The sequence below is a fragment of the Chlorocebus sabaeus genome, chromosome 21 (genome assembly GCF_047675955.1).
Source record: "Chlorocebus sabaeus isolate Y175 chromosome 21, mChlSab1.0.hap1, whole genome shotgun sequence".
NCBI classification, from domain to species: Eukaryota; Metazoa; Chordata; class Mammalia; order Primates; family Cercopithecidae; genus Chlorocebus; species Chlorocebus sabaeus.
This window is the reverse complement of record NC_132924.1, coordinates 10,788,294-10,810,715: the sequence shown is the minus strand read 5'-3', so window position 1 is coordinate 10,810,715 and position 22,422 is coordinate 10,788,294. Positions and strand designations below refer to the sequence as shown.

Genomic DNA, 22,422 nt, shown 5'->3' with positions numbered 1-22,422 from the left:
GGCAAGAACAAAGCTGGTGTCTTAGTTTTCATTGTTAAAATAGAAACTCTGTCTCCAGGTTGTCTAGTCTATTAAAACACATAAATTTTATTTAACCAATGCCTCAGAAAGAGAGGTTCAGGGACCTGCCAAGGTGCCAAGGGACTCAATCTCAGATTGACTATGCTTTGGGTCTATTATGAAGCAAAGGTGAGTCAGACACCATCTGAGACGGGCAACCTAAGAAAAATGCCATCCCTCCTTCTGCTGCTTTCTTCCAACTTCTATCCTTTTATCATCAGAACCCTAGAGAATAAAGTATGTGGCCTACTTTTATTAGCTTTCCATAACACACTGTTCATCCATCACTCTGGATGTAAATTTCATATAAAAATGACCAAATTATTACATAAATGAGTGCTGTTTGACACAGCATCCTCTCTGATCCCTTTAGCCTTGTTTCCCAAGAAGGCAGGACCGAGTTGTGCCTTTGTGGCTGCCTTTAACTGCATTTCCTCCTCCCTCTCCCTTCCCAGCATATATATTTCTGAGCTCTCCTAGTGTTTACTTCTAGCCACTTAAGGAAAATGTAGGTTTCAAAAATAGCATTAACTAATGTATTTTTATTTCCAATCATTTAAAATAAAAATTATTCCTTTTTCAAGACTTTTCTAATTTGAATAATATTGACACAAAAAGCTGCCTCCAATCCCCTTTGAAATTCACTGTGATTTAACTAAGAAATAAAATAGATCTCTATGGATATAAGAGAGGAAAGGACTCAGACCATCCTCTTGCCTGACAGGCAGATGGCATCTTCTGGGCAAGCTGTGTGCCCTGTCCTGTGCTGCCCTCAGGGACCCAGGCTGACCCTGTTCAAGTGGGCACTTGGAGTTCAGGGCATCTCACCCAGTCAGGAAGGCCTCCTCAAGCTGGCACACTGTGCAATGTAAATTCTTGATAATATAATCAATATTTAGTATGCAATACCAGAAAAGAGCATTCTTTGACAAAAGCTAAGAACCCAGACGTCTGAGCCTCACCTCTTGCATGCTGAAGAACAGACATTACAGGTCACTTTCTGTAACTCAGAGAAGATGTCCGGGTGCGCTGTAATGCCACCCTGTAATGCCAGTCATGCCAAGCGCCCGTCCCTGTGCCTCACCTGCCCCAAAGAGGTGCCTCCCCACCTGGCACAGGGCCCCTCGGTCGGGCCCAACCAATCTTAGCTTCTTGTCTTCATGTCTCTGCTCCTCCTTCCCTTGTACCTAAAAGTGGAGGTTGGTGGTGACAGACAAAATTGTCACTGTTCCTCTGCAATGCAACATTTTATTAGGTGTCTTAAAGAAAAATTACAACATAAAAAGGGCTGGGCACAGTGGCTTACGCCTGTAATCCCAGCACTTTGGGAGGCCAAGGTGGGTGGATGACTTGAGGTCAGGATTTCGAGACCAGCCAGGCCAACATGGTGAAACCCTGTCTCTACTAAAAATACAAAAATTAGCTGGAAGTGGTGGCATGTGCCTATAATCCCAGCTACTCGGGAGGCTGAGGCAGGAGAATCACTTGAACCAGGAGACAGAGGTCGCAGTGGGCTGGGATCGTGCTGCAACTGCACTCCAGCCTGGGTGACAGAGTGAGACTCTGTCTCAAATAAACAAAGAACACATAAAAAGGAAATTTTGCGCTTTTTTTTTTTTTTTTCTTTTCACATAAATTACAAACTTCTATTTTATTTTTATTTTTTTTGAGACAGAGTCTCACTTTGTCACCCAGGCTGGAGTGCAGTGGCCGGATCTCAGCTCATTGCAAGCTCCACCTCCCAGGTTCACGCCATTCTCCTGCCTCAGCCTCCCGAGTAGCTGGGACTACAGGCGCCTGCCACCTTGCCCGGCTAGTTTTTTGTATTTTTAGTAGAGACGGCGTTTCACCGTGTTAGCCAGGATGGTCTCGATCTCCTGACCTCGTGATCCACCCGTCTCGGCCTCCTAAAGTGCTGGGATTACAGGCTTGAGCCACCGCACCCGGCTGATAAATTACAAACTTCTTTTTTGGCCAGTTCTTTTACTTCCTTATGGACGACTTCTTAAATTTTGCCATCTATAAAATCTATTGAGTTTGTGAGATTTCCACTGGGTTGGCCCCACAGTTCCGTCTTGCTGTCCAGGCCTCTTCACGCTCCTTGGGAGCGAAGGACTCTTCATGGGCCTTCCTCATATGGGTGCTGGGCTTGTTGGGAGATGGCCATGTTTCCGATGAATTGAAGCCACTGTAACGTTTTTTCTCTTCTGACTGCCTGGCCTGGAGAGGAGTGACTTTCTGATGTTTTTTTTTCTCTATGGTATCTCCCTGCACTGGGGACTGCTGTGGGCCCCATTCCCCTCTGCTGCTTGGCCAGGGGCCTTGTGCCTGCTCGGGACAAGGCAGGCGCCAGATGACTAAGACCAGCCCCAGCCTCCTCAGAAGCCCCCAGCATCTCAGCTCTCCCTCATGCTTCTGTTTTATGATTTCCTTCTCATTTTCTGTGCAACATAAAGCTCAGCTATGCATTTACAATGATGTCCATCACAGAAACCCAGGCTTTCAAGATGCTTGGTAGCAGAAGGGGTTTTCGGGGCACATCACCCATGATATGGCTGGAAATATAAGAAAATGGAACTTGCTTTTAATGTAAAATATCTGTTTCCTTTCCACAGCCTTCCTCATTTCAGCAGAGAAGGTTGTCCGCTATCCAGGATCCAAACCTTTCTGCCCTGGAGCAGCCTGGAGAGTTGAGGGGACAGATGGGAAGCCAGGAGAGAGGGGGTCAAGGGCACACGTTCAGAGAGAAGAGGACTTGCAGATATGACCCCAGGGTTGGCTACTGCACCCATCTCCAGCTGGAGTTCTCAGAACATGTACTTCTCTTTCCTCTTGAAAGTCCTCATCTTCCTTCAAGGATGGCTCAGGCCCTCCCTCCTCCACGAAGTTAGCATCTCCAGGCGCCCCAGACCGCATCCTTCTTGGACTTCCAATGCCCACGCCACTGCCACTCTTTATTACACTAATAGCGTGTCCTTCAGCTCGGCGCTCAGCCCCTCAAGGGCTGCAGGAAACTCAAACTCATCTCTTAATGTCCCCATCCACAAGGCCAAATTCCTTTCTTTAAGGACTTAGTGAAGATTAAATGAGACAGCACTTATGAAGGAGCTAGCAGGGCACAGGGTCAATGCTCAGTAATGGTAGCTAAAATTATCACAGGTGCTGGGCCTAGCTGCCTGGTTGGCCATAAACATCCTAAGTTCTCTGAGAAGATGATGGTCTAATACTTGGCCCATGTCAGAATCCCTGGAGGGCTTGTTAAAATAGAGATTGTCCAGACCCCATACCCCCATGAGTTTCTGATTCGGTGGGGCTGGGGTGGGCCGCCCAGGGGTGCATTTCCCAGGTGCTGCTGCCGGTCAGCCTGGGCCACACGTGGGAGGGCTTCCTTCGTACCTCCCCCAGGGTTCCTGGCCAGCCGGCTTTCTCCCCTTGCTGGGCTGCAGGTGAGAACCACCTACATTTAAGCTTTGTACCCCATCTAGCTTTCTGTCGTCATCTTACTGAAACCTATTCCCTGCAATAATTCAAAGACAGCTGTCTCCAACAACAGGCGCTGGAGTTCATGGACAACCAGTCTCAGAAAGTCACATTCAGTCCCTGCTCTCAAAAGGCAGGAGTATTTGCCTTTTTCTAAAATTAGCAGATTCCATTTCCCATCTCAGTGCTCTTCACATGTCTCCTGTTTCATGGGAACTTGTCCCAAAATGCCCTCAACAAAGTTACAAGTGACATTTTCCTTCAGACAGAAGTAGAGCTGAAATAATTACTTGTGGAAGCTATAATAGAATAGTTTCACAAAGACAGAATGAGGAAACTACTTACAAAAATAAAACACATTCCAAATGTTTGTAAACTATGTCAAAAACAAAGAGCAAAAAAACAATATGGGGGGTGCATGATGAAGTTGGGGGCAGGAGGAAGAGCAGGGGTAGGAAAGCTGAGCAGGGTAGGGGTGGTACAGCCTGAGTGTGAGCAAATGGGATCCCGAGATGCTGGAGAAAACAGAGGAGAGGCAGTAAAGAGCCTCCATGTCCCAGGTGTAAAAGGGCTGTCAAAAGGCTAATGAGAGGTGCCTGTCATGTCACCAGGGGAAATGAGCCCTCATCAATGGCAGCATTGAAGCCTGAGTCTCCAAGGATCACCTGTCTGGTGTCTCTGCATCAGTGCCTCCATCTGCAACCTCAGGGCATTAGTTTCCTGGCCAGTTGGGTTATTTTTGCCTTATTAGTTATTTGTACCAATTGCCTGAAGTTTGGGTCAGATTAAATAGCAGACTGTGAAGATGACCAATTTAAACTGTTACCTGGGGTTCTGGACTAAGGAATAAAACGTATCTTTTAATATTGAAAAGATAGTCTAATACAGGCCTGTTCCAAGATGAGTTCTCTTCTGAGTATTTTTAGAAATCGCACAATGCTAACATACCATTAAGAGTGGAGAAAAGCGAAATGACTAATAACTATGCTTGTATACAGTGCTCTCCCAACACACACCCCCACACACACACACAGCAAAAACCATCATAGTAGTCCCACCTTGTTGGAGGTTTTGCTTTCTGCAGTTTGTTACCTGTGATCAACCAAGGTCTGAAGATATTAAATGAACAATTCCAGAAATAAACTCTTGGTTAGTTTTGAATCGTTGTGTCCTTCTGAGCAGCCTGGTGAAATCTGCCATCCTGTGCTGTCCCACCATGGACGGGAATCCTCCCTTTGTCCGGCGGATCCACACTATCTCCTCCCCTGCCTGTGAGTCACTGAGCAGTGGTCGTGGTTCTCAGATGGACTGTCTCAGTGTTGCAGAGATTGTGTTCAGGGGCCCTTATCGTACTTAATAATGGCCCCAAAGCACAAGAGTACTGCTGTTGGCATATTGTTATAATTGTCCTATTTCATTGCTAGTCATTGTTGCTCATTGTGCCTAATGTAGATATTAAACTTTATCACAGGTATGTATACATAGGAAAAAAACAGTGCATATATATACACACATACGTATATATATGTGAATGTATCTATATGTATGTATATATGTGTATACACACACACACATATACACACACATACACACACATATATTCAGTGCTGAGGTTTTAGGCATCCACGGAGGGTCTTGAAACATATCCCCCCGTGAATAAGCGGGGGACTACTATACCTAAAAGGTACTCAAATACTGTAGAGTAGTCAGCATAAAAGCAACGAAAAGTAACATGATGACTTTCCCCTACAGCTCCCCTCCCATAGCGCAGCATGCCTTGGCAATGTGCATCTGCTTGTAACAGTGATAAGATCAGCACCCGGGCCCATCATTTTGGAAAACTTGTATAGAATTGTTACTAGCCTTATCCAAAGTCAACAGACTACAGAGCCAGCAAATTAAATGTTTCACACACAAACCACCTGTCTAACTCACAATTATGGTGGCCCAAAATAACCCGGCTTTATTGGCCAGAAAACACTCACCTCAGCAAAACCCACCAACACTCAAAATAACCTACATGAGATGCCGGGGCTCCAGCCTTAGGGTTTCAGGGTCTGTCCCAGGGACTGGAAGTTGGATGCTGTCCCCTTGTGAGGCAGGGACCCCATGTTCCCCTCCATGTCCTGAAAGGATAGACAGCCACACCCCACCTCTTCCATTCCTCTTATTACAGATACCCTCCTACAACCACATTCTACCAGGGTTTTTAAATTAGGATTATTTTGGTTTTTAAAATGAAGTTTGTTTTCTTTTTCTTTCATATAGAAAGTAAGGAAAACACAAACATTTGGAAAGAAAATAATCACTTATCCCCAAGATAACCATGGTTTATATTAGGTTGGTTTTTTTGGTAGTCTTTTTTTTTTTTTTTTTTTTTTTTGAGACGGAGTCTCGCTCTGTCGCCCAGGCTGGAGTGCTGTGGCCGGATCTCAGCTCACTGCAAGCTCCGCCTCCCGGGTTCCCGCCATTCTCCTGCCTCAGCCTCCCGAGTAGCTGGGACTACAGGCGCCCGCCACCTCGCCCGGCTAGTTTTTTTTTTTTTTTGTATTTTTTAGTAGAGACGGGGTTTCACCGTGTTAGCCAGGATGGTCTCGATCTCCTGACCTCGTGATCCGGCCGTCTCGGCCTCCCAAAGTGCTGGGATTACAGGCTTGAGCCACCGCGCCCGGCCTTTTTTTTTTTTTTTTTTTTAAGAAGTTTTTGGATAAATGTAACAAAATTTCTCAAATGTTTGAAGAAAATCAGATACATTGCCTTTCTATGTTTATGTATGCACTTTGTACTCAACAGATTAAAGACACACTTTTCTCCATCTTTTGTGTCAATTTAAACAATTATGGGTACAGTGACTCGCATCTGTAATCCCAGCACTTTGTAACGCTGAGGTGGGAGGATCGAATTATCCAGGCATGGCAGAGCATTCCTGTAGTCCCAGCTACTTGAGAGGCTGAGGCAGGAGGATTGGTTGAGCCTGGGAAATCGAGGCTGCAGTGAGCTACGATTGCACGAAAGCACGAAAGCACTCCAACCTGGGTGACAGAGTGAGACCCTGTCTCGAAACAAATTAACAACAACAAAAACAACAATACAACCCCCTAAAACAATTACATAACACTGTGTGGATTCGACTGTGGCCTCCAGCAAATCAGTGCTTACAGGCTATGGCTTCTCAACTGTAAAGGAGGGATAAGAATAACAGTATTCATTCACTCAGGAGCTTCACGGAGAGGCGTGATGAGGCAGGGAAAGCCTGACAGAGCCTGGACAGCCGGAGCCTCTGAGTGTGGGCTGTTAGAATGAGTCTGATTGCTGTGATTCCCATCTGTTTTCAGCCTACAGGCTGATACGGCAGGTCCTCCAACATCTTTCATTCAACATCATCTTATTATCCCAGGCTGGGGCCGCTGTCTGTGCAGACTGCACCTTCTCGGCAGGTCTGCATGGGTTTTCTCCGGCTGCACTTCTCTCCTCCCATGTCCCCATACTGAGCACGTTAGGGTCACTGGGGTGTCCAAACTGTCCCCATGTAGGTGAGTATAAGTATACCCGCAATGGGATGGGGGCCAGTCCAGGGCTGGTTTCTACCTTAACCCCTGTGCTGCCATGGTAGGCTGCGGCCACCTGTGACCCTGAACTGGAAAAACTGGGTAAATCATCACATTACTTGCTTTTATTAATCTTTCTTAAACGTACGTACAGCTCATACTTATTTCAATGTTTAATATTAGTAGTGTTTGGTTTTTATTTAGAAGTGCTTTGGTCTTTATTTAGAAGTTTTGCGATGTTTTGGTGACCAGAAATATGTGCTAAGAATTTAACTCGTTTTTATCAGTTGGCCTATGGTAAAATTGGTTTCATTATCTGTTGTTCTGCATGAAGCTGCGGTTTCCAAAAACCTATCGATGATGTTAAGACAGGAGGACTTACTGTATAATCATTCATTAGTGGCCATGATCTTTTGAAACACTGGAAATTAAAGAACAAATGTGATTATGTGGGGGCTGCAGAAACTGCAATCTTTAAGGCTTTGGGGAACTTTCCCAGGAATGGGAGAGAACGGGGATGGGGTGGGGGGCCTGAAACACATGGGTTTCTAGGAGGGAGTCCCAGGAAGCCGCGTTTGTAGATCAAACAAGCCTGGTCAGGTGGGGGTGGGTGGGAGGGTGAGGGCTGGCCCTGTTAGCATAAGCGAGTCTGAGCCAGGCAGGGAGGAGTTGGTAAGGGTACCGTCTCCCAGTTACCCCGCCACTGTTCCCTCATCCTGCTGTCTGCACTAACTCTACCCAGAAATACAGCCAAGATGATTGCCTTCTATGTGATATTCTCCAGTCCCAATGGGATCTGAAGGTTTTTCTAGTTCTTAGCATTACCCCCTGTGGCCTGTTTTTTGCTAACTGTTCAATCCTCATCTCACCCCTCACAGGGAGCATGTGGTCCTCCATGCCTGTGTAGGGTTGAAACGGAGACATCTGCTCCCAATTTGTCTTGAATAAACCCTCCACAGGCCCTCCCTTCATGATGGATCCTGCCGTAAGCTCTGCCGGATGCCTCCACGAGTCGATCTGATCTAGTCTTCAGCGCACACGCTTCACTCCGGCTGTCTGACAGCAGTGCCTCCTCCAGGTGTTCTCCAGCACTCCACAGGTCCCTGAGCACATGAACACCAGCCCAGATCTCACAACGAATGGTCTTAACAGGCTGCATTTTCTTCACGGTTATCAAAGCAACCTCTGCAGGAAACTACTTCTTGGGAAGCAAAGGTTCCCACTGGCTTCTCCATCAGTAGCTTACAGAATGTAAGTTCTGCCAAAGCTACTATGTGTAGCTTGATTCACAGAAGGCCTTATCCACTGTCATGGTATTCCACAGAGCATTGCTTCTGATCAAGGAACTCGCTTGATCAGACACAAAGGAGTGCAACAATGAGCCCGTGCATGTAACTCACTGGTCTTACCATGTTCCCCACCACCTTGAAGCAGCTGGTTTGATAGAACAGTAAAGTAGACTTTTGAAAACTCAGTTACAGGGTCAGAGAGGTAGCAATACCTTGTAGGGCTGGGGCAATGTTTTCCAGAAGGTGTGTATGCTCTCAATAACGTCCAATATATGGTGCTGTTTCTCCCACAGGGTCCAGGAATCAAGAGGTTAAAAGGGGAGTGGCACCATCATTATCCCTAAGCAACCTACTAGCAAAGTGTTTTCCTCATGACTTTTATGTTCTGCTGGCTGAGGGATCTTAGGTCCAGAAGAATAAATGATTCCACCAGGAGGCACGACAATGATTTCACTGAACTGGAAGTTAAGATGCCACATGGTCAGTCTGGGTTCGTCAGGCTTTTGAGTCAACAGGTGAGGGGGGATTTATGGTGTTGGCTGGGTGACTGACCCAGACTACCCAGGGGAAAATAGACTACTGCTCTAGAATGGAGGTAAGGAACAGTATGGGATGCAGGAGATCCCTTTGGACTTCCCTTAGTAAGCCCTGCGATGAAGGTCAATGGAAACTACCCCGACCCAGTCCAGGCAGTACCACTAATGGCCCAGACCCTTCAAGAATGATGGTTTGCATCACACCACCAGGTAAAGAACCACAACCAGCTGAGGTGCTTGCTGAAGGCAAGGGGAATACAGAATGGGTAGAAGACATTATAAATATCAGCTGTGATGTGATCAGTTACAGAAATGAAAACAGTAATTGTCAATGAGTATTTCCTTCTCATTTTGTTAAGAATATGTTTGCATGTGTGTGTGTATACATATATGTATATATATAAATACTTGTGTTTTCTTTCCTCTTATTCTCTTAACATGGGACATAAGAGACTTGTATAGCAGTGTCTAATTATTGATAATTTTACATCACAGTATTTTAAGTTACAGGATATCAGGAGAGAGTAAACATCAACTCAAGGACTTTACCTTCTCTTCTGGGAAGGCATGAGTGCATTTTTGGTTGTATACAGGACAGCAGTGTCATGCCAGTTGGAATTGTGACCTTGTTTTGTCTTTCTCTGGAAATTACGATTTAAAGATGTGCACATAGGTGGTGAGGTGGCAAGGGGTGAACCTGCAATAGCTAAGCAAGGGGTGTTCGGATACCTGGGGAAACTATTTCTGGGCGTGTCTGTGAGGTTGTTTACCGGAGAGATCAGTATTTGAATCGACAGACAGTAAGGAAGATGTGCCCTCATCACTGTGGGTAGGCATCCTATCTGCTGAAGGTCTGAACAGAATAAAAAGGCAGGGAAGGGTGAATGTGTTCTCTGTGTTTGAGCTGGGACACCCATCTCCTGTGCTTGAGCATCAGAGCTCCTGGTTCTAGGGCCTTGAGACTTGGATAGAATTTCATCGCCAGCTTTCCCGGGTCTCCAGCTTACAGACTGGTCAAACTTCTTGGTTTCTATAATTACACAATGCCATCCCTATAAAAAAAATCTCTTCCCGCCATAGACACACACACACACACACACACACACTCTCTCTCATAAATATATCCTATTGGTCTGTGTCTCTGGAGAAGTCTGACTAACAGAGATTTTGGAATAAATATTCCATTAGGGCTAAACAGTAGGGAGGGTTAAAATAGGCCTAATTTTAAGAAAATCTTCATTATCTTTCTAATGCTTTGAATTTGTTCAGAAAATAAAACATACATTTAGCCATGGTCTAATTATTCATTACTTTAAGCCTACAAAATTAGCTTTCCCAGGATGCAACCCTGACAGCAGATCCAGTGTGGATGTTTGCTGCAGTAAAACCCAGGTCATGGCGCTCTCTCTCTCTCTCTCTCTCTCTAATTTGTGTCTGTGAGAAGTGGCAGGAGATACATCCAAGGAAACTTGCTTGAAGGTGCAGCTGCTTCCCCAAAGCCTCCATAATCCCAAGCGCTGGGTCATCCCCTGAGTCACAGCATGACTGCAGGGCAAAGGCTTAAGTCAGAGCCATGGTGTCCCGGCGCTCAGCTGGCCTGCTGAGACTTGGAGAGAGGCTTCCAATTAACACTGCTGGTTTCTCTGAAGCAGCCAACGAGTGGCCACTCCAAGTGTCTCAACTAAACTGGACCAGTTTAAGACTAGCCACACTGGCTGAAGCATTCCCAGACAACATCACGGCTTATTTACTTGTGTGTTTCATCATCACGTGGAAATGTGGGCACTTGCTGATCTGCAGGGGCTGGAGGAGAAAATGATCTTTCCTTTGTCAGCCAGGGGCATGGCTCAATGTGCCATCTGAGGCAGTTCTCAGCCTGCCATCTCAGGAGTCGTGCCTGCCAGCGTCAGGGACTGCGTCTGCAGGGGGTGGCATGAGCAAGCCTGCTGGTCCCGGCTCGGCTATCCTGGAAGAGGCCCTGAGACACCCATGGAGAGCGCTGGGGCACACACAGGAGCAAGCACAGTGAAGTCCTGAGTCTTTGACGTGCATTTGCTCAGGACTCCAACCCAGCAGCCCCGGAGACAGTGAGAGGCGCTCTGCGCGGCAGGGCAGGCACTTCATTTTGACAAGCTGTAGGGGGCACATTTTCAGCACTCTCTCAAAGGCAATACACACACAGTTCTTCAATTTCCTCAGAAAAAGGAAGAAGACAGAAATCGCTCTGCATCACTTATGTGAGTGTATGAGGTAGAAAATTAAACATTTTCTTTCTCACTTTTTTTTAAAGATGGAGTCTCACTCTGTTACTCAGGCTGGAGTGCAGTGGCGCAATCTTGGCTCACTGCAACCTCCACCTCCCAGGTTCAAGCAATTCTCCCGCCTCAGCCTCCCGAGTAGCTGGGATTACAGGCACCCACCACCGCGGCCGGCTAACTTTTGTATTTTTAGTAGAGACGCGGTTTTGCCATGTTGGCCAGGCTGGTTTTGAACTCCTGACCTCAAGTCATCCTCCCGCCTCGGCCTCTCAAAGTGCTGGGATTACAGGCATAAGCCACTGCGTCCGGCCTAACATTTTCTTTAAGGGTTGTGTATTTGACAACACAATCCTTATATTTTTCTGACTTTTTAAAAATGAGGGTTTGAATGACTTCATTTCTCCAGTTTGACTGAATCAGGGAACCTGCACCGATCCATCTACAGAGGTCTGTGGACAGCAGCAGGAGGCAGGCTGAGGGCCAGGTGTGGCCCCATGAGGACCCTGAGGAAACCTGGTGCCTACACGTGTCTGTAAGAAGCAGCTAGTATGCATCCCACACTTCCTTTCATGCAGTAAAACAGGTGTTGCCTTATCTCTAACTTTTTTAAAAAAGAAGAAATCAAGATTTTAATGCACAATCTTCTACATTTTAAATTGTGGCTATTTTCATTATAATCAGGATCTGCTGACTCCAACCCAGCAGCCCTCGAAACAGTTCTAAATATTCTATGTGTATTTGCATGTGTAATTCTCAAAAGCACTTTTTCTTTCAATGTGAAGAAACTCAGGTACAGAGAAGTTAAGCAAGTTGCCTGAAATCACCCAGTAACAGACCCAAGCCCTGAGTCCATGCAGTCTAGCTTTAGCCCCATGCTATGTACTTCTCTGGACAGTGCAGGACAGTCAGCACCCTTTCTGCCCCATCCCCTTTGTGGAGCAACCTGGTTGTCTGGGAGATGAACCCTGATTATCCAATCAAACATGGTAATCCTGTCCTCCTCCCTGACGATTGATCAGTGCATTCTGGCCTAGGTCAATAGGTGTGTGGCACTCCCTCAGCTACTGTGATTGGTTCAGGAACTCACATATGGCTGATTTGGGGTAAGTGAGCTGAACCAACCCCTATAGGTGCAGTATAGGATCCCATATATATCTCTGTGCATTAACTCAGCTTGAGTGGCTTTTTTTTTTTTCAGGCAAAGATAAGCTGATTCACCAGCAATCCCACTTCTAGGTATATATCCCCAAGAAATGAAAGCAGAGTCTCAGATAATTGCATAGCCGTGTTCACTGCAGCATCATTCACAATAACCATGAGGTGGAAACAACTTAAATGTCCATTGACAATGGATGGATGAAGAAAATGTGGTCTATACACATACTTGAAAGATATTTAGCCTTAAAAGGGAAGGGAATTCTGTTATATGCTACGATATGGATGAACTTCGAGGAAATTGTGCTAAGTGAAATAAGCCAGTTGCAAAAAGACAAGCAGACAAAGGGGAGTTGCTGTTCAGTGAGTAGAGAGTATGAGATTTGTAGGACGATGAGGTCCTGAAGATCTATTTCACAGCATTGTGAATATACTTAAATCTACTGAAGTATGCATTTGAAAATGGAAGGAATGGGACATCTTATATACTTTTTTTAAATCACCATTTAAAAAAGCATACTGATGCAGCAGCTTATTCAAACAATTTGCCTGGGTTGAGCAAAACAAGCCTAAGTGAAACACAGAGGCTGCCAGGCCTGAGCACAGTCTCCTGGGCCCTGCTGCCTGGAAAGGATGTAGCGCGGTCTGTGGTGACGGGTTCACACTCAGGCTCATTTTCCTCATTTTTCTCTCTATTAGCTGGGAGAAACCAGGGACAATATGGCAAGCTTTCAGACAGATAGAATTCATTACATTACAACTGTGTGAATAACACTGATTTCAGGAGGAACATTTAGAAGTCGGTCCATAGAAAACACCTTCACAGTATTCTAACAAGCACACAGAGGACAGAAAAAAACAAGTGTTAGCTGATTATGGATTGTCTCCCAAGTGCCAATATTTCAGAGGTAGGTAAGACACAAGACAGGTTGTGTGTGTGTGTGTGTGTGTGTGTCTAAGTGTGCACATGCATTCACAAATGCTTGAAAGACCTAAGTGAAGGCTGAACAGTGCCTGGGGAAATGGGGAGGAGGAAGAGAAACAGGAACACTTGATTTCAGGATTGTGCAGAGAATTGCGGCCCTCACTCATCCACAGGGTTCTTGGCTTTGCTGTGCCTGGGGCTGTGGTATTCAGAAGCAAGCTCAGAAGTCTTACCAGAGCTTCGGCTGCTCCATAAACTGTGGGGGCAAGGAGGAAATTCAAAGTCAGGGCAGAGGCCGAACGCGCGCAGGAATGGTGGTTCACATACAGTGTTGGGCCGGTGTGGGCTGCGGCCAGCTTTGGGCAAAATCAGCACAGTTGGCCAGAAAGGTGGCAGGGCTCAGGCATCCAACAGGGCCAAGCCCTGGAGTCAGAGTCCGGGTCTCCCCTGTGCATCCGCCTGGGTACCACAGAAGCTCTCCAGCCTCTGTCGTCATCAGCACACAGGCGAATGCACACCAGGTGCTATGCGCTGAACCGTGTTCCCTAAAAATTCATATGTTGAAGTCAGAACCTCCAGTACTTCGGAATGTATCCTTATTAGGACAAGGTCTTTTAAATGATGTTTAAGTTAAAATGAAGCCATTAGGGTGGAGGCCTCATCCAACAGGACTGGTGTCCTAATAAGAAGAGAATGTTAGGACACAGACACACAAGGGAAGACCCGGGGATAAGGCAGCCATCTGCAAGTCAAGGAGAGAGGCCTCAGGAGAAACCAGATCTCGGACTTACAGCCTCCAGGACAGTGAGAGGATAAATTTCCACCCAGTCTGTGGTATGATATCACAGCAGCCCTAGCAGACTAACACATCAGTGCACTGTGTTGCTGTGATGAAAATATTAAAGTAATTGAAGTCCAGGACAGTGTCTGCGGCTTGAGAGGCCCACACATGGTGACTGTCTCAGTCTCTGTGAGGTCCTCTGATCTCCCATCCTCTGGAGTCAAGCCCCTCCTTCCTGGTATTTTTGTGCAGCCCCATACTTGCTGTTGGCTATGGGTTCAGGTAGGCTTGCACATGAGAGATCCTCCCACAAAGCTCAAACAGCACGCGCCACCTCCTCCGCTTTCTCCTTCCTCTGTGGACACAGGGAATGGCTTCCTGGGGAGATCCGAGCAGGGTTAGAGCCTTGTAGCCCTCTCCACGGACTAACAGGATGCAGAGTAGGGAGGAGGGATAGTGAAAGGTAAGCAGGTGCTTGGGACCAGACTGGCAAGGTTCAAGTCCTGGCTTAAATATTAACTTGCTTTTGGTCGCAGACAAGTTTCTTATTGTCTCTGTGCTGCTGTTTTCTTATTTGTAAAATGAGGATGATAACAATAGCAGTGACCTCATAGGGCTGTGGTATAGATTAAAGGGTTACTCCAGGAAAAGTGCATGGGAAGGGGGTGCCGCTTTAGCCATCATCACTTCCTGCCCCAACCCCACTGGCAGCACATCTACGAAGACGAAGACCCCCGCCCCTCCATGGGCTGAGCCTTCCTGTAGTCCCACTATGCAGCCTGCACCCAAGCAGAGGCCGCCCCCTTCATGGCAAGGTGCCTCCTGGCTAATAAATAGCCGGATGGAGGCAGACATAAGTGCAAGGGCAGAGATGAAAGATGAGGTTTGAGTTTACTAACATGGTTGATTTGGATTTCTGCCCTATCTAACTATGGAAGACTATCCATTTAAACAATTAACTGGCCATATTTGCTTTAATCTTTAAATCTCTTCCAAGTCATAAATTAGGCACCAAAGAAGAGGCCTGACAATAATTTCTGGGAGGGCAAAGTGGACAAGTTCAGAATCCTTGCAAAACCTACCAGTGACCGAAGAACCAGGTTCAGAGATATATTGTGTGTGGGGTGGGGTGGGGGTGGGGGAACATACTGGCAGCAACAAGCTAACAAAGGCGCATACTTTTCTTAGCCTCATATCTTAATACACGTGCAGGCACACACACACACACAGTGTATACACATGGATGTATGAGTGCACACATGTTATGTATGTATATTTGCACATAAGTTACAAATGTATATAGATGTGCATGTATGCATGAATATATACATACATGAATATGTATACCATCTGTAGGCATATATGCATGCATGTGTATATATACATACATATTTTGTATAGATGTTTAAGATACACTATGTGTGCACATGTATTGTGTGGGTATGCATACATGCACTGTATATGCACATGTACATGAGTCTATATATGCAGGCACCACGGGTGCACATCCATGTATGCACATGTATGTGTGCATGTATACACATACACACACGTCCCTTTTTAGACCTACTAGTCACACTGTAACAGTAGAAGGGGAGTCAGCCATCTGAGCACAGACCCTTCTTAGCTATGTGATCTTAGGCAAGTCACTGGACTCTTGACTCACTTTCCCCTCTTTGTAAATGAGAGAACTCAATCCTATAATTACAGTCGCTAAATTGTTGTATGACTAGTCGCAACATAATATTGGCATAAATGCAGCAAAGCCTCAATGTTAACTTCTTGTATGTTTCTTTCCATTCCCTTCAACGCTGTCCATCAATGGGATAATCAGGGTTCCCCCTGGTGGCTGAAATGTGCAGGTAAAGTCATCCAAGAAGCTCTTGTCTTAAACAAGCAGTCCCTTCGGCTGCTCTCTAACCTGGCAGAGAGGGAGTGAGGGTCAGTGGGCAGCTGGCCACTGCTGCAGTGGAGCCCAGGACAGATGCTGCCCTGGTGCCTGCCGCTGCCTAGCCCCAGCCAGGCAGCTGACTAGAGCCAGGAATCCTGGTCGGCAGTTCTCAAGCCAGCCTGGCGCGGCAGAGGAGGTGGGCTGACCCCGTCTCAGCTACTTTTGGTAAACATGGTTTAAATAACACACTCATGCTTCTTTGGCAGAAGAAAATTAAGTGGAGAAATTACCTTTGTTTCCTCTTGAAAACTTGGATGGGGGAGAAATAGTTCCAAAGGTTTTATGTGCACTCACATCCCCACATTTTCACTTCACAAAGGATGCATTCAGATGACTATTAAAATGCTGTGACCAGCTTTCTTTCTCCTCAGATCAATACAAAGCTTTATCATTAGGGTCATCAATTTTAACACTTAATGTTCTCCATTTAAACAATTTCCCAATTAGCTAGAATGGAGTTTTACTTCTCAATTAATTTAGGATTTGTTATTAAAACCTGTATTTTGCTAACTTTCCCATTCGATTTACAGTACTGTCAAAAAGTAATATATATAGTTGTGTGCATGTCTTATGCATATATACACATATACATACACATACTTGCACAGGTTAAAAATGATGACAAAGGGATGGAAGGAAACTTGAGGGTGATGGATGTGTTTATTCTCTCGATGGTGAGTGATGGTTTCATGGTGAATACAAGTGTCAAAACTGATTATATTATATACTTTCTTTGTACATATGCAGTTTTTTGTGTGTGAGTTATACTCCTACAAAGCTGTGAAATATAAAAAATAGCATAAAACCCAGAAATCCCCATCAATGTTCTTCCTACACTTCACCTTGCAATATTAAATGGAGACTTGTAATTTTCCTACTAGAAGCTCGTCTCAATTTATAACCATTTACTATTATTTTATATTTATTGAACTTAAGTAACTCAGTCTTCACATGTAAGGTTTCTGCTATGGAGCCTGAAGACTCCAAATGTAGGCCACTTGTGCAGTGAGTGACAGTTCCAGCTCATCAAAATGTCGCCCTCGGCCTGATCGCACCCAATCCTCACTAATATGACAATGACAATGTAAAGGGGCAGAATGGAGCCAGCAGACATGAAAGAGAATCTGCCTTCCAGGGCATTCCCTGCACAGCCCTGTCAATACACCACTGTGGGTGCAGATTTGGGGTTCGCCCATAGGAAAGACCAAGTGGGAGAGAAACGATTGAGAAAGAAGGGCCAAGTGAAGGGTGCAGGGATGAGGCAGAAACAGGCCAGCGATACAAATATGCTTACTTCCACCACTAACTACACTTCTCTTGTTGGAACAACAGCTCTGTAAATTTGTGCATCTGCCTCTCTGGTCCTCTCAGGCTCCTGACAATAGGACATAATCACTTTCCCTTTAAATTTCTTGTTGGAAAAATATGAGCCTGAAAATACTGGATTCTCAGCCTGGGTGTCAGCTGTGGGATTGGTGGGCTCTGTGGCGCATGGCAAGTGCCGGCCTGTGCTCAGGGAGCACCTGCTGCCAAGCTATGCTCATGGCTTACTTGAAGGATATGAGTCCTTTGGGAAGGCTCTTTAGACATGCCAGGAAGAACCAGAATTTCAAGCCAAATCTGACTTTTAATACTGCCAACTTTACCTGGCAGAGAGGATGCGTGTGTGGGCTAGACATGGCAATCTGCCATCCATTTCCATCCTGTGGTTGATGATTTGTATGATTCAGGATGTCTTTATATTCCTCCCTATCACTTCTTATTCACACAAAACATACAGGGAAAGGATGCATCCGCTTTTTAAATCTTGTCCCTTATGGGCCAAAGAAGAAAGTACGATAGATATTGGCTATTCCATTTGTGTTCGGGTTTTATGTTTTGGTTATTTTTTCTCCTCACTTCCTCCCCTGAAGCCCTGTAGCAGATTTATCAACCAGGAAACAGTGTGTCCAGTCTAAATAATCTCAATAGATCTAATCTCTTTTGGGGGGTGGTTCTTTTTTCCCTTTACTGAAAAATACACTCAGAGCCTTCTTTTACGCAGCTTCGTTCACAGTAATAAAAATTTGTCATTTTCTTAATAAGAAGGAAAAAGAAGGGTTATAATACAAAGCCTTTAAGGGTAAAATCAACACAGAAGCAACAGTAAATTTAAATCACAAAGCTTCCAGCAAAGGGAGTTATTCGACAAAAGGGTTACCAATTATGTGTTGCTATTGGTGACAAATAAAGCAAAGAAACCAAAAATATACAGATAACTCCTGAGCTTCATTTTATTTAATACTTGAACCTCTGTCTTCACTGAAGTGTTTGAAGTTTGCTTGTTGTCATTTTACCATGGTGACTAATAAGGTGCAAAAGCTATTTTGGGTTTTTCTCCTGCTCCACATTCCTTGGGTATGAAGGATGAAACAGTTAACACACACACACACACACACACACACACACACACACACACACACACAATTCAAAGAAGCTGGAGGAAGCAAGTGCTCTGTATGTGGATTAATTTCTGGGTCTGGATAATCTGTAATTGGTTGTGATGATTCAAGACATCTTGAATACTTGTTTGAAAGGCCCTCACTTTCTCTTGTAATTTTTGGAAGATGTACTCTTATGCCTATGGCAGAAAAGTTTGTTTTGTTATGAGAAATGTTAGTCTGCACGTGGAAATGTTTTGAATCACATTACATGAGCTATGGAAGTTGTGAACAAACTGTATCATATTATGGATCCAAATTAGCATGAAAACTGTGAAAATTAGCAGTTGATAAGCATCACAAACACAGATGCGATGTGTGATTGATTATAATGGGTGCTAAAATAAAATGTCAGTGAGTAAACAGTTTTAAGATTTTCCCAAATTGTTTCATCTGTAGAACTAGGAGCATTTATTTACAAGTAAGTGATTTTAAAATCATATGAAAAGGTCAAAAGTCCTGGTGAAGTGAGATGGCAAACATTATCATATAAACCAGCTTGCATTTTAGAAATCACAGCATGCTCAATTGTCCACTGGCAACACAGTCTCCAGGGTGAAACTAAGAATCTAAGCCAACTATAGTTGAAAAATAATGCACAGTTTTTCTTTTACCTTAGCATCTGCTACAGAATTGGTATTCCCAAAGGATTATTCATGCTATCAACTTGTCTGCATGTCTGTAGTTAGAAAACGTGAGCTACCATCTTTTGTGGAGAGGGTGTATGACATGATGGAAAAAAGAAACAGACATGGCTCATAAGGAGAAGAAATGACCTGCAATAAGGGATAGGTTCTGAGCTGAGTCAGAAATGAGAAACTTTCTGAAATGCAAGTGCTTTGGGAAAAAATGTTTCACCTAATTAATTTGTCTGATTCTTAGAAGGCTCTAATGCCAGCACAGTGACAAGTTACATGTAAATCTACAAAACTTGTTCATCAAATGGCCCTTGATTCTATACAACATCTATCAGGCCATCTCTCATGGAGATCACTAGAGTATTGTCAAAGATCGACCACTCAGGTCTTTGGCTAACTTTATGATCAAGTAAATTGGGAGTGCCATGTTCAAATTCTATTCACCCCATGTAAGCTGACTTAGCCCTATTGCCTTTGTTTTCCCCCACCACATACCTCTGTCACCTATTTTTACTCGAGTTTGATATACTTACTGCATCATATTTTCTGCCTCTTGAACCAATAATTCTATGAGCAGTATCACTTTCCCCTGTTCCAAGGATTTGCCTAGAGATTTTCTGTGCCCATCTTTCTTCAGCATAATAGCTACTTCTTACACAAATGCTTATTGCTGTAATTATATACAATCTTCTACAATCTTTAAGTCTGGGACATAAATCCTAATGCTTTCTCCAACATTCAGGTAAACATTACCTTTTCTTGTTTAGACTTTCCCCACTTAATGATTTGAGGTCAAATGACTGCTACTTATCAGACAAAAGTCCTTTATTTCAATGAAAAAAAAAGGCCCTTTCTAACTTGTTCTATGCTTCATTGTGAGTAATTTCTGTAACTTTCTGGTTTTTTCACCAATACATAGCACTTACATATAGCTTTGACTTATATTTCTTTATTATTAATACCAATGTAAGCTGTGATAATTCCTTCATTAGTCATAGCTAACATTTTCATTGTGATCAGCCTGGCAACAGTCCTACATGTCAGGAATACTTACTGATTCTTTTTTTTTTCTTTTTTTTTTAACTTTGAGCAATAACATTTAAAAACATCTTTTAGAGAGAAACATGACAAGCTTCAAATGCATCTGCATAATAAAAGTTAATCAAAGCAAGCAAGAACTAGTTGTCTTTTTATCTAAACCTTGAATTTTAACATATGACTATTTTTACCTACTCTACCTGTCTTGGGACAATGCAGCTGAGGTGACTAGCTCTTCGTAACTGGGTGAGTTTGCGCCACTGCAGAGGGATCTCACACTCAAAGAGGAGCCGGCAGCACCTCCGCACAGATGTGGTGGTCACACCCTCTGGTATCTTTATCACATGTACAACCCTTGGGACTAGTACTTATCAAATGGAACCATCTTTACTTCTTTTCATGTGCCTAGGGAGCCACAGGTAGTAAAATCCAAGGCCAGAGGTCATGTGCTTGTTATTCACTCTTATAGTCCACAAAACTGGTGTAATACTTAGCATCCGGTAAGTACTGTGTCACTGTTTAGCGAATAAATGGGTGAAGAAATGAACAGAATAATGCATAGAATAGAATAATGAAGAGAATCATAATATAGAATAATGAATAGAACACTCTTCTTCTCCTGCTTTTTTCTTTTTAGTGAACTATGTAAAATGGCGAAGTACATAGTAATGGGAAAACTTCAAACACACAAAAACATTGGGTCCTATGTATCATTGAATGGATAGTATATATAAGTTGTGAGTTCCTACTAACTATATTTATAGTTCATGTTTTTAGGCACTTAGTTTTATCAGGTAGACAGAAAGTTTCAGTTCTATCCAAATTGACTATACTGGTCAATTTATGGACACAATCTAGTTTTAAGAAAAATGGGCAATAAAATCTGGAATTGAATATCCAGTAAGAAAAATACTAGTTAATAATGAATTAAAATAAAGCAGAGTTTTTCACAGGAACATTTCCAAGTATCAGTGAATTCCAGACAGGGGAATATTATCAACCTAAAATTTGCATATAAAAGTCTTCACCTCCTTCAAAAAAATATAAACCTCAGTCAAACAAATCTCTGTTATTATGCATTTATATGTAAATCCCAAAGGAAGAAAATTGTGGGTGTACAATGAGCCCTTTCATCCTGAAAGGAAGAAGAACAACAGGAAAATCAGAGCCAGGGCAGAAGAGACACTGGGAAAGGTCCGAGGTCAGGAAGAGGCCCGTCCATCAGAAGCGCTTGGCCTGAGTAGGGAATGATGCACAGCAATAAACTGTGGGGGAAAATAAATGGCAAAATGTGAACGCACACTTGCGATGAAATAAATATTTGCCATTATCATTCATCTTCCAGACCCTGGAGATTTAACACTGCATAGCAAGCCAAAGCATATTGTTATTGTTTTCTTCCTTTCCATTTAGTCTTTTTGTATGCCAGCTGTGGAAAGGGCTTATTGATCCAACAGATACGATTCTGTCTCCTGTAAGAACCATATCATAAGCATTACTTCCCTCATGGTTGGTCTTTCAGGTTGTCACATAAAATGATTTGCATCTGATATGAAACCTAAGGTCCTTACAAGCAGAGACACGACGCAGCTGGTAGGCAAAAGTCATGTATTTCTTACCTCTTGAAAAAAAGTCTAAGTTACTTATAAAACTCCGGAGGAAAACAGACAATATGGCTTTGCGAAGCCCTCAGTTTCAGATCAGTATATCCCATCTTGATAATGGTGACACTGGGCAGGCCCCACATATAAACTTAGAGAATACTGGTTGATTTACTGAATTGGAGATGGACATCTACTGCAAGTACCTGTGGAGCAAACTCCTCTTGAGTGCTGCTGTTTTTTCTAGTGGGAGACTGACCCGCGGTGCAAAGCGCTATTACATGAGAGTAGCTTTAAATCTCAGAAGGCCTTGGGAGAGAGGGATTAAAATAAAGAAGGGCCATGCCTGAGTGCACATTATCACCCAAAACCTCCTAAGACAGTTTAGAAGACTATTGTCATAAGGGAATGCCTGAGTCAGAATCTCTATTTACTTCTTAACTAGTAAAACAAGGAAATGATATTTAATAACATCTTCAAACCATTCTTGAAAAATCAAGATGTTTATGCCTTATTTCTGGGAAGGACTTAAATTTACATAAACCCAAAAAGAAGTTCTTAAACATGGTTTTTATGCCTAACCTGAGTTCATGCTACAAGTTAAAGCTCCAGGAAACAAGATACAGTTGTGTTTATTTGCATCAGCTTAGGGCTTGAGCACTGACTCATGAAAATCAACGAA

The 22,422-nt window shown here is 43.9% G+C and overlaps 1 protein-coding gene across 5 annotated transcripts in view; it reads right to left on the bottom strand.

The window, feature by feature from the left end:
* Positions 1–22,422, bottom strand: part of COBL (cordon-bleu WH2 repeat protein) — a 301,591-nt gene that overhangs the window by 37,898 nt on the left and 241,271 nt on the right. Inside the window, exon 8 of one of the 5 annotated variants that reach the window (XM_073008836.1) lies at positions 18,473–21,404. The exons of the other annotated variants lie outside the window; for them this stretch is intronic. Coding sequence (XP_072864937.1) covers positions 21,361–21,404 — 44 coding nt within the window. The 3' untranslated portion in view covers positions 18,473–21,360. Of the gene's footprint in view, positions 1–18,472; positions 21,405–22,422 lie in introns of those variants that run through there. 5 annotated transcript variants of the gene reach the window in all.